At 39.6% G+C, this 20,150-nt stretch overlaps 1 protein-coding gene across 5 annotated transcripts in view; it reads right to left on the bottom strand.

Moving 5' to 3' along the window:
* ntrk2a (neurotrophic tyrosine kinase, receptor, type 2a) overlaps positions 1-20,150 on the bottom strand; it is a 78,015-nt gene that overhangs the window by 45,712 nt on the left and 12,153 nt on the right. For 2 of the 5 annotated variants that reach the window (XM_031856801.1, XM_031856802.1), the window contains exons 6-14: positions 17,401-17,534; positions 16,389-16,521; positions 16,101-16,172; positions 15,694-15,924; positions 14,793-14,819; positions 14,573-14,581; positions 14,226-14,237; positions 13,231-13,268; positions 12,837-12,936 (exon numbers count right to left, since the gene is read on the bottom strand). In XM_031856801.1, coding sequence (XP_031712661.1) covers positions 12,837-12,936; positions 13,231-13,268; positions 14,226-14,237; positions 14,573-14,581; positions 14,793-14,819; positions 15,694-15,924; positions 16,101-16,172; positions 16,389-16,521; positions 17,401-17,534 — 756 coding nt within the window. The remainder of the gene's footprint in view (positions 1-12,836; positions 12,937-13,230; positions 13,269-14,225; positions 14,238-14,572; positions 14,582-14,792; positions 14,820-15,693; positions 15,925-16,100; positions 16,173-16,388; positions 16,522-17,400; positions 17,535-20,150) is intronic. The other 3 variants (XM_031856803.1, XM_031856804.1, XM_031856805.1) reach the window with 2 other exon arrangements.

The raw sequence follows: 20,150 nt of genomic DNA, 5'->3' as shown, positions 1-20,150 counted from the left end.
CTTATATGATGACTTTATTTGTTTATTAATTAACCTGTCTAATTATGTCACCCAAAGATGGGATGTTATATATGAGAAGGTACTACAGTTCCTACACAGCTGGTCTGATATAGATGCAAACATCCTCAAATTAAACGTGAAAGTCAGCTATTTTACCACATATTCATTGTTTTATTATTGTAAATTCAGAAGGAATAAGCAAACACAAATATATATCACTGCCCTAATACAAATATATCAAATCATGATTGTCTATGTGCTGTGTTGTGTAAATGTAGTGGCGTCAGACATGAAATAACATCAACTGTACAGTTGTATTCGTCACAATGTGTGCAGGCATATTTTCCTTCATATCTCTATTTATAAACCAGCACCTGTTATATCGCTTATGTGACACGTCCTTGATGCTCAGCATCTCAAAGCAACACACCACCCGAACTCAATGTTACATCATCAACCTCGAGAATCCGTGTCAATGTCACGTTTTGACAGCCAATCACCGTCAGTGTGGGAGGAGTTAAAGAAAATGTTTTTCATCCTATGACTCACTTCCTAAACAAAGCCAGTAAATGGGGCAAACAATCTCTCTATTGTTGTGCTGCAGTAATAAACCCATGGTTTACGATGTGACGTCGGTTGTCTGCTCACTTCTCAGTCTGCTGGCTTTAGTCGGTCCCAGGTGTTGCACCCGTGTCTCCGCATGTGTGTGTTTGTGAGCACGTGTCTGAAGGTAGTGATTCACTCCTCTTCCCAGACTGGTGAGTGATCGTGATTTAGTTTTGGAGCAGCGCAGGTTGGCAATGACGCAGGTTGCCATGGCTACGGCATTCAATGGGCAACGGATGTCGCCCCATGTCACACTACAGACCTTCTGACAACTACTCACACACACACACACACACACACACACACTTACACACACACACACACACACACACACACACACACACTGTACGCATTTTCTGTCTGCATCTCTCACACAGATTCATTTGTTGTCTCTCACTTTTTCTCTAAACACAGACACACAATCACACTCACGCACACACACACACACACACACACACACTCACACACACACCACAGGGCTCCATGCATTACAAGCAACGACAGACTTTTGGTCCTCACACGGTGCCGACATGCTACACTGAACATTTCCATTTCAACCTTACTCATTTCAACAAAAATCTACTCACTTAACTAACTTCCCTTCTTTGGTGTTTGTCCTTCACTCATCCTGTTTGACAACAGTGATGAGGCTTTGACAAACCTTTGGTGAATTATGCATCTCATCATTGTAGTCCTGCATTTTTTTTCAAACAACTGACTGGCTTAAGGAGATGTTGAAGCTGTGAGAATTACAGAAATCATCGTTTGTTGCGATATTTTATTTCTTATAAAACAATCAATGCATTTTAGAATATTCATATGCATTAGAGCTGAAACAATATTTCGATTGACAGAGGATTAATTGGCAACAATTTTCATAATTGAATGATTGCTATTTATTATATATATACTTTTGTTAAGTTATTTCTCATTTGTTAAAGTCTATGTTAGTAAAATGACAACTGTTCTCTGGTTCCAGCATCTGTGGATATTTGCTGGTTTTCTAAATATCTTTTAATAAACTATTTGAAACAATGTTGCCTTGGGCTCTGGCACTATTTTCAGGCATTTCATAAATCAAATAATGGATCAATTAATGAAGAAAATAATGGAAAGATGGATTGATAATGAAAATAATTACTAGTTGCAGCCCTAATTTGCACAAACCAACTGATTTCAATATGGATTTTACTAAATCCGTTTGTGTAATACAGCCCCTTCTGAAATGTGTTTTTTTTTCACTTGTATTGAGCAATAAAGATTACTCATGCTTACATATACAACACATATTTCTCCTTATTGTTGTGACTGCAGTCTGAGCACCATCTGTCTGTTTAAACTGCATTTTCTCAGGACATACGGTTGCTTCTCTGTACATGTCAGCTCCAGACTGCTTCTTCCTTGGTTGGGAGTATTTTTCATCAGTTGTCTTATGTCAGCTAAGAAACCCACGGACAGCTCAGCAAAATGGTACATCTTGGCACTGGGCCATGGACTGGACTTTAAGAAACACAGTAATAAATCCTCTCCGAGGCTCCTAACATACTGTATTTGCTGTAGTATCTGTTTCTGCATTGACTGGTTTGGTTGTTCTCTTTCAGGCACAAACACGGAGAAATGAAAGGCTTTGCTCTCTGCTTTTCACATGTTCTTTCGCTGTCTGTCACATACATGTTGTTTTTTCTCCATTCTTCACACACCAAGATTCACCCTCTTGCTCGCCCCTCACACACAAGCAAGTCCTGCCAGTGTAATGAATTTCAAATTGGAATCCTTTTCACTCAAATTCTCATGAAAACTACTTATGAAATAAAGCAGCTGTCCCAACAAACAAGCATTACATATCACTAAGGTAGTGGTACCACTTCAGATGGTTCTGATCTTCTCCAGGGTTTTCATTGAAACATTTCCTCTAATAAACTAACATACAAACAAGCAGAACTCAGACCCAGTATACATCTATTTGGTGAACTTCAAATGTCTCTGTTTTCCTTTGAGGAAATAAACAATTCCCAGTAACCTGCTTGATGAGGAATACTCTATGATTAAAAAAAGATAATCACCTTACAGTGATCCTGCCACTAAGATACGTTGTTAAACATTCATAAGATCTTCAATACAATCTTTAATACATCATCTTTAATATTTAATGTGACTTCTACTTTTCTTTTGAACTTTCTTTTGTAAACAGTGAAAGAAACGATGACGCTTATTGCTCAATAATTGAAAAACAGAAATGCAAATGAACAAACAAGTACACTAGCCACTATCGTTTTTGACAAATTTCCCAAGATTGTCCGACTCTTTGTGATCATTTTGTAATTTGACAGTACTTGGACTAATCCTGTACTCGATCTCCTGTCGGACATAAAGTCCACGGTCTTGGATCATGGTCACGTAAATATCTTGTCTTCAAATCAATTTGTGCGATGCGACCCCTTCTGAATGTGCAATTACTCAACATACACACCTTTTTGTCATCATTTTGACTGTAACATCTGTTTTATTAGCCTGTTCTCAGGAAATATGCTGGATGTTTTTTTCTCGGCATGTCAGCTTCAGATTAGGTTGTGAGTGCGGACTGCGTTTCAAGAACCAGTGATGAATGTAACTGGTTGGATGTGTCTCCGGAGCTTCAAGCACATGTTAGAATAATGAGGATTTGGTTGTTATGAAGAGTAAAAGACTTTGTCAGACATGCAGGTATGAACATGTTTATGTGTCAGAGAAAAGAAGGACACACATTTATTCACAGAGGACTTGCTTTCTTTCTATTTTGCACCTTTTTCTCCCTACATCTCTTGCATCCATTTTTTGTTTGGATGCAACACACACACACACACACACACACACACACACACACACACACATACACCAGAGCTGCTGAACTTAGCATTAGGCAGTGATGGGAAGTCTGGAGAGGCAAACAATTAATTGATCAATCAATAAACCTCTATCTGTTATAGTGCTGCTCCCAATCGCTCAATACTGCTGCTCTCTCTTTTTCTCCCCCCTCTCTTTCTCTCCCCCGCCTCTCTTTTATCTCCTTCCCTGCTGTGCAGAAAAAGCTCTACAAATATACAACACAAAAGCAGCCAGACACAGTAAATGATATTGGCATGAATCTTTGCCAACTCTCATACATATTCAGGAAAACTGGGGACCTATGTGTGTGTGTGTGTGTGTGTGTGTGTGTGTGTGTGTGTGTGTGTGTGAGTGTGTGTGTTTGTGTGCTTGTGTTTGTTTGTCTCTTGGTCGGTTGAGTATCTGCCTGAGTGCAGCAGGACTAGGTGTTGATCGATATCTAAAGCCTCATTAACATAGACCCTATCATAAAGACATTCACTGGACTGCCAAGAAAAAGCCACATTGATGCAGCATGTACACACTTTCTGGCAGCAGTGGCATTTACCGAGCGACCAGCAGGACCTTGAACAACAACACACTGTCATACTGTCTGAGGGGGAAAAAATCACACTGATGTGATCTACACGAAAACGCAGTATGAATGTCTGCATACACAAACAGGTGTGGACTCGCATAACTTGGTCTGATGACTTGAATCTTATGACTTTAGACTCAAACTGGACTTTGACTTTAACACCACTCCTGACCTCACTTGGACTTTAGTCTTTTGACTTGAAATGACAAGATATCACCCATAAGCCCAAACAGTAAGTTATATTTTAAGAAAAACAAAGCAGCGAATCAGCTCCTAAATTTCCTGGCAACGAATGTATTATGACTCAATCTGACAGCAGCAATGATGGAGAAGGGAAGTACTATACTCAAGTACAGTATTGAGGTACTTGTCCTATTCTTGAATATTTCTATTTAATGTTAAGTTATACTTCGACTCAAGTACTTTTCAAAGAGAAATATTGAACTTTTTACTGCGAAATATTGAACTTTGCCAGGTGTTTTGATGACTGTGGACAGACCGTGACAACTGTGAAAGAGGCTGTCACTGAACTGTACAGGTGTGTACTAGAGAACAAAATATCATCTCATTTTCAGGTCAATCTAAAAAAAATACCTAGCCAAAGTGCAGTTCTGCCTTTTCAGCAACAAAAACTATGGCTCTCATGTGAATCTTTGCATTTTTTTTTTACATTTATCTTTTGTTGCAAATGTTGAAAGCCAAAGAAAAATAGATTCACTCGGGGATTCAAAACTAGATTCACATTTAATAGCATTTTGTCAAACTCCAAGGCACACCAAATCATATTAATTTGAAATGTTACCAAATTTAAATTAGAAATACCATTACATTTGGTGAAGGCATGACGTTTTCAGGACTTGAAACACAAAGTTTAGGACTTGCACTTGGGACTTCAAAGCCAAACCACAAGACTTACTTGTGACTAACAATTCAAATGCTTCCATACAGAGTACATTTTATAGTGAGGGATTTGCAGAGTATGTTTTGTTACAATGGCAGAATCTGTTTCTGAGAAAATTGAATTACATTTTTTTCATGTCATTTTTCTCTTCTCACATATGAAATCCTTTTTTTGCTTTAGTGGGTTGAGTGGTGTTTAGAGGAAACACTGGCACCGGTTGTTTTAGCTGTGCTGCCAAGAGAATCTCAGGATACACTTGAGAAACAGTCACAGTGATGTTTTTTTTATAGAATACTTTCCAACAATTAAATATGAGCCCTGTTTATGTAGCAATCACATGACAGTCAAACCATTGATCCATGTTCAGCCATCTGAAAATAACATTAAGGTAAAAGGATGTCCATTAATAAATTACAGCATGCCGCCAGAAAACCTCACATCCCAGACTTTGGTATCTGTAATCTCCTAAATATGTAGATAAATATGAAGTTAGTGCATGTTTTGAGTAAGCCTCATGGCCCCCTGGTTTCCTTGTATGACCATTGAAAGTCCATTTATGTTCTCTGATAAGCATGCGGGGTTGTCAACGGGAGAATGAAACGAGGTCACACTGAACATTTCAAAGTGCTTTCTTTTTCGAAGCAGAGAATTAAATTGAAAAAAGCTCTTGTATTTCAAAATGGAAACAATTTTTAACTACAGCTGCTCTGTAATCATTTTCATCTTTGCCCTGCACAAACTGTTCCTATACAAAATGTCCTGTTCCCACACGGCACTCCCAGTTTCAACTATCCAATTTCTCACAACTCTGACCCTTTTGTAAGGGTCAAGCTGACCAATACAAGACAGGAGATAATGTACGGCAGCACTGTGGACTCGCCTGGCAAAGATGAGAAGAGAGAGACGATCTCATGGTCACTATGTTCATGTTCTCTGACTCTGACCACCAACACTTTCCCTCTTCAAAATGAACCAGTTCTCTCGGATTATTCTCTCTGTCTGGTTTTACACACGGGTGCTTCCGCAGCCTCTAAAAATAACAGAAAATCACCATTAAAGCGAGTTATTTCTTAACAGAACTCAGTTCCATTTATTTAGAACCAAATTACTGCAGAAATGTGACATTTACAAAACAGTTTCTCCAGTTCTGCAACCTGAAGTTAAAGACCGATGACCGTGCAGTGAGTGGTATTTTGTTTTGTTTTTTTTACATTTTGTTCATTGTTAAACCTATTTTCTGAACATTTCTATGGTGCCTGTTGAATTGATTTTGCAAGTTTTGCATAATCGAGACACTTTAAAGAACCATAGATGGTTGACAAATTAAAAGAACATTTAGGAGATTTTTGCTGCAACTTTAGAAGAAATATAGTGCGATAAAAAGTTCAATATTTCTCTTTGAAAAGTACTTGAGTCGAAGTATAACTTAACATTAAATAGAAATATTCAAGAATAGGACAAGTACCTCAATACTGTACTTGAGTATAGTACTTCCCTTCTCCATCATTGCTGCTGTCAGATTGAGTCATAATACATTCGTTGCCAGGAAACTTAGGAGCTGATTCGCTGCTTTGTTTTTCTTAAAATATAACTTACTGTTTGGGCTTATGGGTGATATCTTGTCATTTCAAGTCAAAAGACTAAAGTCCAAGTGAGGTCAGGAGTGGTGTTAAAGTCAAAGTCGAGTTTGAGTCTAAAGTCATAAGATTCAAGACATCAGACCAAGTTATGCGAGTCCACACCTGGGTATGTGTCACTAACCAAGCAGCTGGATCATCAGGTACTTTAAATTTATAGTTGAATAATATAAATCTGACTTCGAGCTGGGTATACTGTATGAAATATGCATGTTTTGAATGTTTTAGGTAGAGAGAAGGGGAACCTTGTGGTCAGTTTCCTGACATGGAGCCAGTAATTGGAGGGCTGACTCCTGCACTGAAGCCATCCGTGAGGAAATCGAAACCAAAGCGACACCAACGGCTTGTATATTTTGTTTGGGGAGAGGCAGTGCCGCTGTGACGACAGGTAAGAAGTGTTTGCTTTTAAGTCAAGCTAGTATATTTAAACCAAATACTGAGCTTAACGTGATCTCAGCTCTCCGTGTGAACTGTGAGAGAGACTTCTGAAGAGGGTAACACATGCTGCGATTATCATGTTTTCACCCATTAGTCTGTAAGCAGTTTATGTAGGTATGCACTTTACAAAGTTACGTTTTTTGTTGCTCAATTTTAATTTGCAATGACTGTACTTATGTAATTATTCCTTAATAGATCAAGACAGATCTCAGAGAAAAGCCTGCTTGTATGCAGATCAAAATGGATCCCCTGTGGCTGAGATGGACTACCAGAAAGGATGGAGAGTTTAATGCAACATGATAGAAACACTACTTTGCCTGCTTTCACCTATCCAGTCTTTTCTCAAAGTGCTCATGAAAGAGAGGACACCATTTTAAGACATCAAGTGCCGTTTTTCCCAAGTTTGAATCTCCTGGATGTTTTTAGCACAGTAGCCAATCAGTGCAAAAACTTTGATGTCATTTATTTGAATTAAATACAAATTTCTTTATTGTTGTTGGTGCAGCATTACAGCATGCCAAGACTTTACTTTGTCAGATTCTTTGTAAGACTCTGTTATAGTTCAATAAATGACTCACTTATAACAACACATTACGTAGTCATATTTCAAATGCTGTTATCAATCTGTCGCTGTCAGGTTACCAGGCCCCTGTCAAAGAGCGAGCCCCCGACAAACTGGTGCCACTGGGCCTAACAACTTTTCATGAGTCAAACTTATTCAAATGTATCAATGTTTAATTTTGTCTCAACACAAAGCAGCCACACAGGAACTTTGCCTGCATAAAATACAGTCTAAAATGACCAATATTGTGATTTAAATGAAGACATATTTGATCAAAGAGTAAGACTAAGAATCCGACCAGATGCTGATTCTACAGTTGTGCCGACACATTTCGGTCAGTGCTCTGCAAGCATTGAGGTTCGACACTCGGCTCAAGTCTAAATACAGGATCATAGAATAGCCTCTTCAGTTTGTGGTTCAACTCATTCAGCTTTCGTTTCCTTTTTCAAAAGTTTTGCGGGTGAGCAGCTTTCTTCGAAACAAACTTCAAGAGCGGGAGGAGGGTGAGGAGGAGTAGGAGGAGGTGGTGGGTACGCTGAGCATGCTCGGTCGGCCCCCAGAAGGAAGCCCTGCTGACCTTGAGGGTGTCATATTGATCGATCAGCAGTGAAGAGCTGTTTGTGCATGTGAAAGAGAGGGAGGTGATGGAGGCGTGTAACTCCGCCAAACAAGGATAAAAACTGAAACCTGCACTAATGAATCATTGATAAGTGGACAAGAGAGAACTTTGTTCAGTCTCTCTTTTCTTCTCAGTTTTATTTTACTTTGTGTCTTGCTCTCTTAGTTTCTAACATCTTCTTTCTAGCTCTTCTCTCTCCATCTCTTTTCTCCTCTATGCTTTCTTTACATCTCTTCCTCTCTCACTCCCTCGCTGGATTTCTCTGTTTTTCTTGCTCTCTTGTCAAATGTCAATTTTAGCATTCGATCTCTCTTCTTCTCACTTTCTCCACTTCACATTTACTGTTTCACTTTCAATCACTCCTCCCCCCCCCCCCGTCTTGACATTTCCGTCTTGTTCGAGCATCAGAACTCAGGTTTATGTTGACGCTTCCCTCCTTGCAGGTGCTTCGAGGGGCATGAACACATATAGATGCTGCTGAGGTAACTCCTTCCCTCTCAGGCTTCACTGTCTGATCTGTTTTGTCTTCCAGGAAGCTGCTGTCACTTTGAGCGGGTTGTTATGTGTAATTTTGTGGAAACTGTCAAGCTTTCCAACAGGCCTTTTTAAGCCAGCCTGCTATCACCCTTTATGTTTCTCAGAGTCCAAATCATTCTCATTTTTGCAGCATTTAACAATCGCACAGAATTCGTACTTCTCTCTGACAAAATAAATGTTTTTCATTTCAAGATTACTTCCTGAATAAATACAGCTCAGCTATAATCTTTCACTTGTTCACACACTTCAGTGTAAATACTTCAAAAGATTCTCTTCATTGTCAGCCAATTTGTGGCAAATGGGACTCATCCAGGATACAAGCCCAAATTTTGTTTGGTGAAATGCAGCCCTGGTGTGGTATTTCAGGCCAAGACTCGGGCGGTGTAGTTGCTTCCTCCTTCTGAATGGAAGGTTGTATAGATAGTTTTAGCCTAATTTGTGAGCAAGTTGGACGATGAACGATACTGACGTCCCACCCACTATAAAGCATGGGAGGAATTTCTGTTTCAAGTCTCTCATGTTTATATCCAAATACTATAATACCTTTTCAACTTTTAAGCAACTAATCAATTGTGTGGTTTGTGGTCTTATTGGCTGTGCAGTGTACATTGATTCAAGCCACACATCTGCCCAGAAACGATGCCCCCATTACTCCAGATAACACACTGCTTTTTATTCGTATTATTTAAAAGTACCCACGACAAATAGTTCACAGCAGGATCCTAGGCTTGTCCAGAGTGACCGGGACATACCATAGTTTCGGGAAACTAGACTACCTAATGGGTCCTTCGGTACCAACCATATGATGCTAGCTTGTCAGAAAAAGGGCCTGAAAAATGCTCCAAAATTAGGCTAAATCTTCGTGAAAGAAAACTGGCATTGCAATATTGAGAAGGGTCCCTTGACCTCTCTATTCAAGATATGTGAATGAAAACTGGTTCCCCTTCAGAAAGTTTAGGGCAAAAAGTTTAGGGCAAAAAGCATGCACTTGTTTACATACCGTATAAATCTGTTATTTTCACTTATTCTAAAAATGGTGAATTTCATGAACCTTTAGTAACACAAACAAGAGACATGGGTATTCAGCAGATGTAGCTTTCCAAGGTATATTGACATAAAGGGGGTTTCTCAGGCCTTCCTCAAGGTATTGATGTCTCAATGTGGTATTCTGATGGGATTTTTGTTTGTTTTTATCAATTCTCTTAAATTACTCTCCACTAGAGTATTTGTTTTTAGTAAATACTTTTGTTTTCTTACTCGAGTAGTTATTTTTATGACTACTTTTACTTCTACTTGAGAACTCTTTTTGAAAAGTAGCAGTACTCTTACTTGTGTATATGTTTTGGCTACTTTACCCACCCCTATGCTTTGGTAGGGGGTGTTGCGAGGAATTTCCCCTGCGGTGATATTGATTGGCTGAACTGCGTGTTATACGGTATTGTTGCCTTTTTAAATTTTATTTAAATTATTCTGATTTCAGTACAATATAAATATTATAAGGCTTATTATAAGGTTCAGTGTTTCTTTTCAAATGACAAAGATGACTGTTTTAAAGGTAATCAAATACTTGTTCAATGTTAAGCGCAGAAAAAAGAAGGGCGATGATGCGCCACATTTTTTTCAGCTGAGATGCTTTAGTCGCGTTTGGTGTCCGCAGTACTAAAAATGTCTGCACATGGTAGAGTACTCTTTGGATAAAATGTATGATTTTTCAACTGGCGACCAGAAAACAAAACACAAAATGAGCAGCGCACAGTGCAGAATAGATGCTCAGCGCCTCGTCACGCTGCTGCCATTTGTAGCAAAGTGTGAATAAGTAGCGCTCCCATTAGAAAGAATTTAACAAAAGAAAATATGTGAACAGAGCTGTTTTGGTGGTTGTTTGTCATCCCCTGCGGTCCAATAGGACAGTAATGCAATATTGCGGTTACTGTGACACGAACGGTTTAACATATCAAGAGCAAAGACAATACTTATGGAGCTGGGGGAGGGCAGCATATACAGACAAAAAACTTTGCCAAAATTAAAGTCGTAAATTTATGTGAAAACTTCACAAATTTGCAAGATTATAAAGTCATACATTTATGAGTAAAAACTAAGTGGAGTGCAAAACCGTGGTAACACCATCCGTCTAATTTCTGTTGCTCCTAATGTAGTGTTATTATGGTAACGATGTACTGAAAGATACTTATTCACGTTTTCTTTGATGTTCTTTCTGTGTTCTTTTATCAACATAAATAAATACTAATATTGTAAAAGTTACAGGAAAGAAGAGACAAACATCTTCTTTCTTTTCTTCTGCTTAGTCTGCTGCTCCTATGACCAAGCCACGGATAAGTGGATGAGAATGGATGGATGGATGGAGAGTCCGATACAGTACAATATATTTTGGATACATACATCTGGATGTCTGTGCACGGAGCATGAGGACAGGACGGCATGGGAGGAGGAAGTCGACAGTGGAAAAAGAGAAGGATGAAGACTCGAGGGGAGCAATCGGAAGGGCAAAACTGTAATGTGACCCAACATCCTACACACGAAGAGAAGCACACACACGTGCAAAAATGCTTAGACGTACGAGAAAACACACTTAAACACAAATACTGATATATAGGGGGATCCAGAGAGGCATTAGAGAGATTATTTCCTTCCGAGCAACCTCATTCACCTCTCCTGGAGAAAGAAGATACCGCACATAAGACCATAAATATAAACACACACACACACAATGTATGTGCTAGCTGCTTCATCTGTCTTGCACCCCTCCTCTCTGGGGGGTCATAAATCAATCAATGCCAAAATACTGCACTTCAATAGTGCAAACAAGAGTCACACACACAAACACACAGGTACAGGCGCATGTGGAACTTCACTGCATCAAATGCTATTGGTTCAAGCGGTTATTTATTCCTAAAGAAACTATTTAAATCGCACAAAATTAATCCTCAGAATGTTGATTTCTTGGGATGCTTATCATGAAGGCATTATGCTTTTTTTTAACAAAACTCCGCTACTCAAAAGTCAACTGAATAGAAGGCACAGAAAACAGTTCCTACACCAAGCTTATGTATCTGGGATTTTCTCGAAGTTTCAACTTGAATCCCTTTTACAATCAAAAATGAGCCAGTGATAAATAAAGATGATCGTCAGTATGCTTACAGTTCTTTAGCTGCACGACGAACACGTCTACATTTGAAAAAATAGCATTACCATCGTTATGTATGTAGACAAGGAAGGGGTGATGGAGGTGTTGTTAGTGCACAAAGTATGAGGACATTTCAACAAAGCGTCAAAATGAGCGAAACAAAGACAAATCAGTTATCAGTAGGTCAGTATGATAAAGAAGAGAAAATAGATTAATTGCACTTGTAGCCATTGCAGAAGTCACCACAGTAGTTTAACGTCAACATGACGAAGACTACTGGAGCTCAGTTTAGTCGACATGCATGTTAATCACCCGATGAACCTCCTTCAAACAGCAGCTGTTTCCACCTGAACGGGATGGATCCATGGACACATGATGGTCTGCATATTCAATGGGATTTATTGTGCAACCACAAACACAAATTTTGAGTCCCAGAAATTATTATTTTTCCTTTGTCATCATAACCTGTCTGATCATAATACATGAAGCTATTCCATGTTAGACTTTGGTCCTAGATTATTACCTGTTGAGCTGAAATAACCACCGCAAGGAAATTGTCCAATATATCCCTCGTAATGTGAGCAAGTATGACCAGTTGTCCCACAAGTGAGACTGAAGCTGGATTCATACTCCTGCATTAATGGGATACGTGCTTCAAGGCTATGGCTTAGCTAAAGCTAGAAAATGTATCTGCCCGTCAAGGCTGTTAAACATTTCAACACATTTCAAAACAACTTATCTTTAGTAGTCTCTTGCTAGCCTCCGTAAAAGACAATTTGGAAGCAATAGCATGTGATTTTGGATTAATCTTTTAAAATGTGTTTTTGATGTATCCATGAAGCCATCAATGTCCACAAACAACAAATCGCCATCATTCTTTGGGACATTAATTCAGTTATTGATTTAGTCAACCCAAAAGATGGAAGCCACCAATACTCAGGAGTCTTACCTTTGATGCCAAACTTGGAGTTCCCTCCAAACTTCAGAATAACCAACATTAGAAGGAAACCGGTGAAGGCGACAGCAGCAATGCCCACCACCACGTACACCTGCAAAATGAGAAAACAGACTTATAAATCTCCTATGCTGAAGAGACAATCACACATAATAAACTCCGCAGCAGAAGGTGCAAACCACAGGCAGATTTTCTGAAGTACTACTATATCTTTTTATCGTGCTGGATTCATTCAATTACTTCAAACATAAAAAAAAAAGATGCATCTCAGGTGTTTCTAGACAAGTCACACAAATATACAGAAGTAAACAGGCACAAACAGTCAATGGCTTACTGAGGCCATCAGCAAAGAAATAGAGACAGAGTACAACAGTAATACGTGACTTACAGCGACTTTGTCTTCAGGGGGGTCTACAGGGGGGCCCTCTGTTGATGGAGAGAGAGGGAGAGAGAGAGAGATTCACTCGAGAAGTGATTTGCAGCTCGAGTAAAGGACAATATAATAGTATGCTTTCTTGATTAAATATGATCTGTTGGTCATCTGCTTCTGTTCACACTGAACAGCTTGTTCAGCGGGTGAATTTAGTTCAAGGCAGTTAGTATTTTTCACTTTGTTAATTGACAGAGCCATGTGTGAGAGTCATTCCTGAATGCTACAGTGTAGGCAAGGCCTACACTTATGTCCTTTGCTGGTAGAAAACAGTTTAGCGAGACTTGATCATCTGATTTTCCTCAGCCAAACTTACTCTAACTAGGAATGCATATCAGCTCTGGCTGTTTCCTTTAGTTCCCACAACCTCAGCCTTGTTACCTGAGGTGCCAAACACTTTGGTTGGCCCTCATCCTCAAAGGCTCTTCCTTTCTAATGTTAAAAAGTGAAACACGATGTTTAAACATACAAAGAATTAAGAATTAATTAAAAAAATTTAAAAGTATTAGCAGCTAATCAGGGTTATCCACGGTATTAGGACTAACTAGCTCTACACTGCAATTCAAGAACATTGCTGTTTCTTTATTTACATGTTTTCATCAAGTTATTGCCTGGGACGTAAAGCTTTAGCCTAAGGGCTTTGGAACAATATAATGTATTTGAAAGCATTTTACAGTGTTCTCATTTTAATCTGAAGCATTCAAAAATCTGTTTTCAACCAATTTAAGGGGCTAACGTTGGATTAGTTACAGAATGTTCACCGGCTAGAAATGAGAAGAAGCTTTTGTCTGCCTCTGTCTAAAATCAAAGTATATCTGCCACCATTATCATTGTGAACTGCATATGTGTAATGCGGGAACGGAAACTTGATAGGCATCTCAATGGTAATTTAAGGGGGCAGGGCTTAGCGATGTTTGTGATTAGGAGTGACCAAATAAAAGGCGTGGCTGTACCTGTGGTTAGATCTGCAGAAGGTGGGGGAGGGGCGGTGTTGGAGAAGCAGCAAGAGAGAAAAGAGACAATAGAGACAAATTAGGTCCCAAACAAATCAATATTCTTAAAGTGTATATTATTTGACATGCACTCCACAAATAATGTTGTCAGTCATGCCTGTTCTCTGAGCTTGTTTAAAAAACATATTCATTACTCAAACAAAATACACAAACCAACAAACAACTTATATTTAACATGCACAACATCAGAATAAAAGAAACAAATAACATCGGGGGACACAGTGTGGGGAAAAGACAAACAACAACCCTAATCCCTAGCTGCAAGGATGTGTAGGTATGTAACGCACCCTCAGCAACTTGAAAGAAAAAAGAGAAAGAGAAAGATTTCTAAAATGTAATTTGTGTTAATTGATGAGGATGAAAATGATGAGATGTTAAACAGAAAGAAACATTGATCTGAGAACAGTGGCACTATGAACACACAATGAATCTTAACTGGATTTGTTGGATTTAACACTTTTACATTTGATAAAAACACTTGTAGCAATGAATATTTATTTCACTCACCATAATAGTACGGCTCCTTCTCCGTTCCTGCACATACAACAACGAACACTTAGATCAAACACTTCTTGGACAGTATCCACACTCTTGATTCGAGTTGTTTTTTCGATTCTGACACGTTAGCCATTTGCCTGATATACCCAAGGGGGTAGAAACGTTGTTGGCGTTTTATTGCAATATGCAGATACTATAGATTTTTACCTGTATTGATACTGATTCTTCACACAACCATCTGCATCTTCAAAAAATGATTTCATGCCAATGAATGTCTTGCAAGTCACATGTCTTACTTTTATTATCATCATCTTTACGCTCCATAATGTAATATGCAAAAATCCACCACATTCTGTGTTCAATCAATTAATAATGATTATAAAAGCTCCTTCTTTAAATCTGGTGACTACCTCTAATTGCTCATACAAAACTGCCAGTATGGCATCCCATTTTTGGCAAAAAAGTAGTCTGTCATAATCAAGCTGTGGGACAAAAGCTGCTCCCCATTTACTGAACGTAATTGTGCGAGAGTGACTCTGTAACAAATTCACAATCTTGGCATAAAGAATGAGGAACAAATCTGCAAAGAGAGAGCGATTGAGAACAGCACAAAAGACCTGGAACACTGACTGTAAAAGTGATTACAGCCGTGGCCTGAGGCAGTGTGTTTTCCGACCGTCCAGTCCATTCTTGTGAGCGGGATATCTCAGAAACGCCTGGAGGGAATTTCTACAAATGTCCAGTTGCACTTAATCTTGAACTGATTTGATTGTGGGGGTCAAAAGTTAATGTGACCTTAACTCAAGAATTCATATGCTAATACTTGCAGTTATTGAATAATTGTTTCATTCTGTACGTTTTTGAAGAAAGTAAAAGCTTGATTTTCTACAAACAACAATGAGCTCCTCACCATCCCATACGGGTTTGAGCATGAAGTGAGCTTCCACCTCCTTTTCGTCCGACCCAAATTTGTTTTTGGCCAAGAGCTTGTAGCGGCCATTGTTGACGTGTGTGGGGCTGTCCAGCTGCAGGCAGCCGTGGTACTCCCTTTCTGTGACGTCATGAATCATGGTCATGATGAAGTTCCCCTCTGTCACCGCTTTATCGTCCAGAAACCACTGTAGCTTCGGCTCCGGATTTCCTGGCAAGGTAATGAAGACAATACAAGAGACTTTATGATTTTTTAATTTTTCAGATTCTTATATTATAAGTCTTCTTTGCTGAACTAGTCATTGCTGTGATTTCTATATACTCTCACACTATTCAAGATTTAGATTGATTTCAAGCCTAAGGACATGATGTGGATGTCTGTCTTACCTGACATGCTGAAGGGGATGCACCAGTGATGGTCAGGGATTGCATCAGTCAGTTTAGTGATTTTGGGAGGGACTGAGTGTAGTAGAGAGAATAGAGAGTTTAGGAGCAACAGTGTGAGATACAAACAGTTCAGACCGAAAATAAGATAAGACCAAAGAGCAATTCAGACGTAAAACTGTCAAAGCATGCAAAACACAGTTGTCTTCTTTAGCATTTAATTCTCTGTTTTAAAACTGCACTGACAAACGCTTTGACACAATAATCTACATTGAATTAGGGCAAACGTACAAAGTATATCCAGCAGCAGCGAGGACTCTTTCTCTCCAACGATGTTCTCAGCTGTGCAGCTGATCTTGCTGTTGTGGTCCAGCGAGGACAGGTTGGACAGTCGTAGCACCGAAACCTGGCCTGATGTCTCGATCTGAGCGGGTAAACACATCCATACATCAGCATGAAGATTTGGCTATTTTCTCAACACATACAAGGATTTTTTTAATGCATAGTCACATAACTTTTGATTACAGAGATATTGTATTTGTCATGGGGATGTTACGTGAAACTGCCATGAGAAATAATCCCTCATGGTTTGATCAGCTGTAAGCAGATCATTTACAAGTTAAATATGTTTTGGATCGGTGACGAAGCGTTGGATTCAACTGATTTACCAAGTGAAATCACATTCATGGCTCTTTATATAGAAGGTAGGACTCAACGTTAAGGCTTCGTCCAAATCTCGTTGGACCAAGACTCGCTGCCACTGTCAGTAATCACACTCGCTGTCCCTCAGCTAGCTCTCCCCCCTCTCTTTTTACTATTTTCATTACATTATCCAAAGTTTGCATGTGAGTTTGCTTTTGTACTGACGACATAGCTGAGCTCAGGTTCCAAATGTCTATGGGATCAAGGAACAGTGAGGCATTTAGGACTGCAAATCTCTTTCTTTTTTTTTACTTTTTTACATCTGAAATAAATAGGAGAAGTATAATCTTCCGGAGCCCAAGGTGACTTCTTCAGTTGGCATCTTTTGTCAGCACTATAAGAACCCTAGGTCTTCCGTTTACTATCATGTATGACAAAGAAATGCCCGAACACCTCACATCTGAGAGGCATGAACCAGCAAACCTTTGACATTTATGTTAAATAAATGACTGGAACAATTAACATTAACAATTAATACTGTTTTTCTGTCAAACAATGAACCGACTAATTGTTTTCATTAATATGTAAGAGAAGTGTAATGTAATATGACATGCGTAATCCAAACATATCTGAGTTTGTGTGTCCGTGTCTGTGACCTGACCTCATAGTTGGAGACCAACACCATGTTCCATATCAGCTCAGGTGAGGGCACCCCGGAGGTGGCACAGGACAGATCCACGTGCCTCCCCTCCATCAGTGTCACGCTGGATGGGCTCAACGTTGCCATGGGAACCTCTACATACAACCAGGGGGTGGGAGGAGAGGCAGAAGAGGAGGGTGCCAAGGTAGAGAGAAAAGGGAGGAAGCAAACTTAGGATTCATGGCCAACTCTTGTATTTTCAGTTAAAACACAAGGCACGTAACAACCTCCACAATAAGAGTGGAAGAGCAGGCAAACACACACACACACACACAAACTACCCAAGACCCCAAATTCAATCTCTCTCTCTTGCTTTCATTTAAGCACACTCACCCCAATCAAACAGTCAGACAAAGAGACAGAGTTCAAACACAGTGATGGTTACACTGATTACTAGTGCATGTCTTCAGCAGCCCAAGTACTAAATTGATTGGACACAGTCTGAAGCCTCAGTCAAAAGCAAAGACAATGGTGCTGGCCAGGAGGTGTCCTGGGTATGACCAATCAGACTCAATCAGAAGCTTGCCACCCTCATCCCCTGTCCAATAGCATCCCTGATGAAGAAAGAAGGGAAGAGGACAAAACAAAAAGAATAGACGATGAGAGACCAGACGAGGTCCAAGAGAAGAGGAGAAGACAAGAGACAATGAGCAAAAAGAAGAGAAGAGACTAGAACAAAGAGGAAAAACAGAAAAGATGAGGAAACAAGACGAGAACCGAGAGAAGAAGAGATGAGAAAACAAGAACAAAAAGAAGAGAATAAAAGAGAATACAAGATGGCAAACGAGAGAAGTGAAGAAGAATAGAAGACACAAGGGGAGAAGAGACGAGAACAAAGAGAAGACGAGGAGAGAAGAGGAGAGAAGAGGAGAATAGAAGAGAAAACGAGACAAAAAGAAGAGAAAGAACAATGAGACGAAAAAGAAAAAGTAAGCAGACTAGAACCAAGAGGAGAGAAGAAGAGAAAACAAGTAAAAAAAATAAAGAGAGGAGAAGAACAGAGCAGGATATAAGATGAGAACCGAAAGAAGAGGCGAAAGAGAAAAAGAGGACAAAAAGAGAGGTGTCGACAGCTACTGCAGATAAAACTGGACAGATTCCTTATCGAACCCTCTCTCCCCTTCTCCCATCCCTCTCCTGAGTGCAGTTGTCATGACCTGTTAGTACGTAGAAAATTCCATGTAAGATTAGTCCCGCGCGCAGCTTTGGTAGTCAAACCAGCCATGACACCCTGTGTGATTGTAATCCTTCAGGATGTGTTCAGACTCAACAAGTGGGATCGAAGAGGAATTTACCGTGATTAGCATGGCAGACCAGCCGGCGTCTGTGACGACACATGAGCCACTACGTGAAAAGATTTCTGTATTATGTGCTTCAGCGTTCGGCCCGTGCTACAACCCACCTTCAGCCAGTTGTAAACATGGAAAATACTGGCATTCGAGTGTCTGCAGAGGGTGAGCCAACTCATGCAGAACATCCATGACAAGTGAGAGGAGGCTATGCTGTAAAAAATGTATTTTCATTTAGTTTTTTGACAAAATGATCCCAACTCAAGGCCCGCTTACTAGCGTTCAGATGTCTTTACCATGTATGAATGTGCCCTGTTGTCATTGAGTTGGATTTGTTGACTTCAGTTTAGTAGCTTGAATGACACTTAAAATAAAAGAAATCTCAGAAAAATGCTAGAACTTGGCTTTGAATTGTTTTGCCAGACTATTGTTTTCAAAGAATTCAAAGAATTATGTTTCATGATTTAAGTCAATATTAAATTAAAAGTGCTTTTTTAACCCTGTTAGATCACTTCCCCAGTCATATTGTGCAGATATTTAACAATATATGCAAAAATATGTAAAAAGAAATCTATTTCTTCGTATTTGTATATCAAAATCCAATCATCTTGCTTCTGTAGTCATTGTTGTCCACATCGGAAGCTGAAGACGCTCAAACTACCGTTTCACTGGGACTGGGACAACGTGGACAATGGTTGAAATCATAACAACTTCTGATCTCACATGTCAACATATTTTCAGTATTTTTCTATATTTGCTCAGTTAATGTTCACCTGCATTACCAGGAGAACAGTACAGAAAGATGACAAAGGAAAATCCAATATGCACTGTCTTAGTGAAGCACTGTCACTCTAGATTTTTTTACAGATCCATGTGGCTCTGTACTTTATGCTAAGATGGGGGGGGCATTTCAATTGGGAAGTCATGAAATTTATTTCATGACTTACTTATTTAGTTAATTTATTCAAAGTCAAAGTTAGCCCATATATCTGCCTCCTGGTGGATGTTTTTCTTTTCACCATTCTATGACATGACACTGAGTATATGCCAGTCCTTGGCTCTCATTGAATTTAGACTACCTTCATGAGGATGTGCTATGAATGCGCTGTGAATTACAAGCACAGCATCGGCGACATGCCCTGGTGATGTGGAGCTGAATAGCTGCTCGCCGACCATATTTGAAAGCAAAACATCCGGTCTGGATTGAAAAGCTCTGCACAATACACCACAGCACACTTCAGCCTCATTGTTGGAGGTGTCATTGTTGTCAGCTCTTGTTATGGGCCACAATAGGTGCATCTGCATCGGTGTTTAGAGAAGTGTTCACATCTATGATGTACGGCTTCTGCCTTTCCACACCACGGAGATGTGGGCCAGAGAGAGAGAGAGAGAGAGAGAGAGAGAGAGAGAGAGAGAGAGAGA

This window comes from Anarrhichthys ocellatus, unplaced genomic scaffold, assembly GCF_004355925.1.
Source record: "Anarrhichthys ocellatus isolate YVR2014 unplaced genomic scaffold, GSC_Weel_1.0 scaffold17, whole genome shotgun sequence".
In the NCBI taxonomy this organism is placed as follows: Eukaryota; Metazoa; Chordata; class Actinopteri; order Perciformes; family Anarhichadidae; genus Anarrhichthys; species Anarrhichthys ocellatus.
Note: the sequence above shows the minus strand (reverse complement) of the source record. Positions and strands in the feature narration are given on the sequence as shown.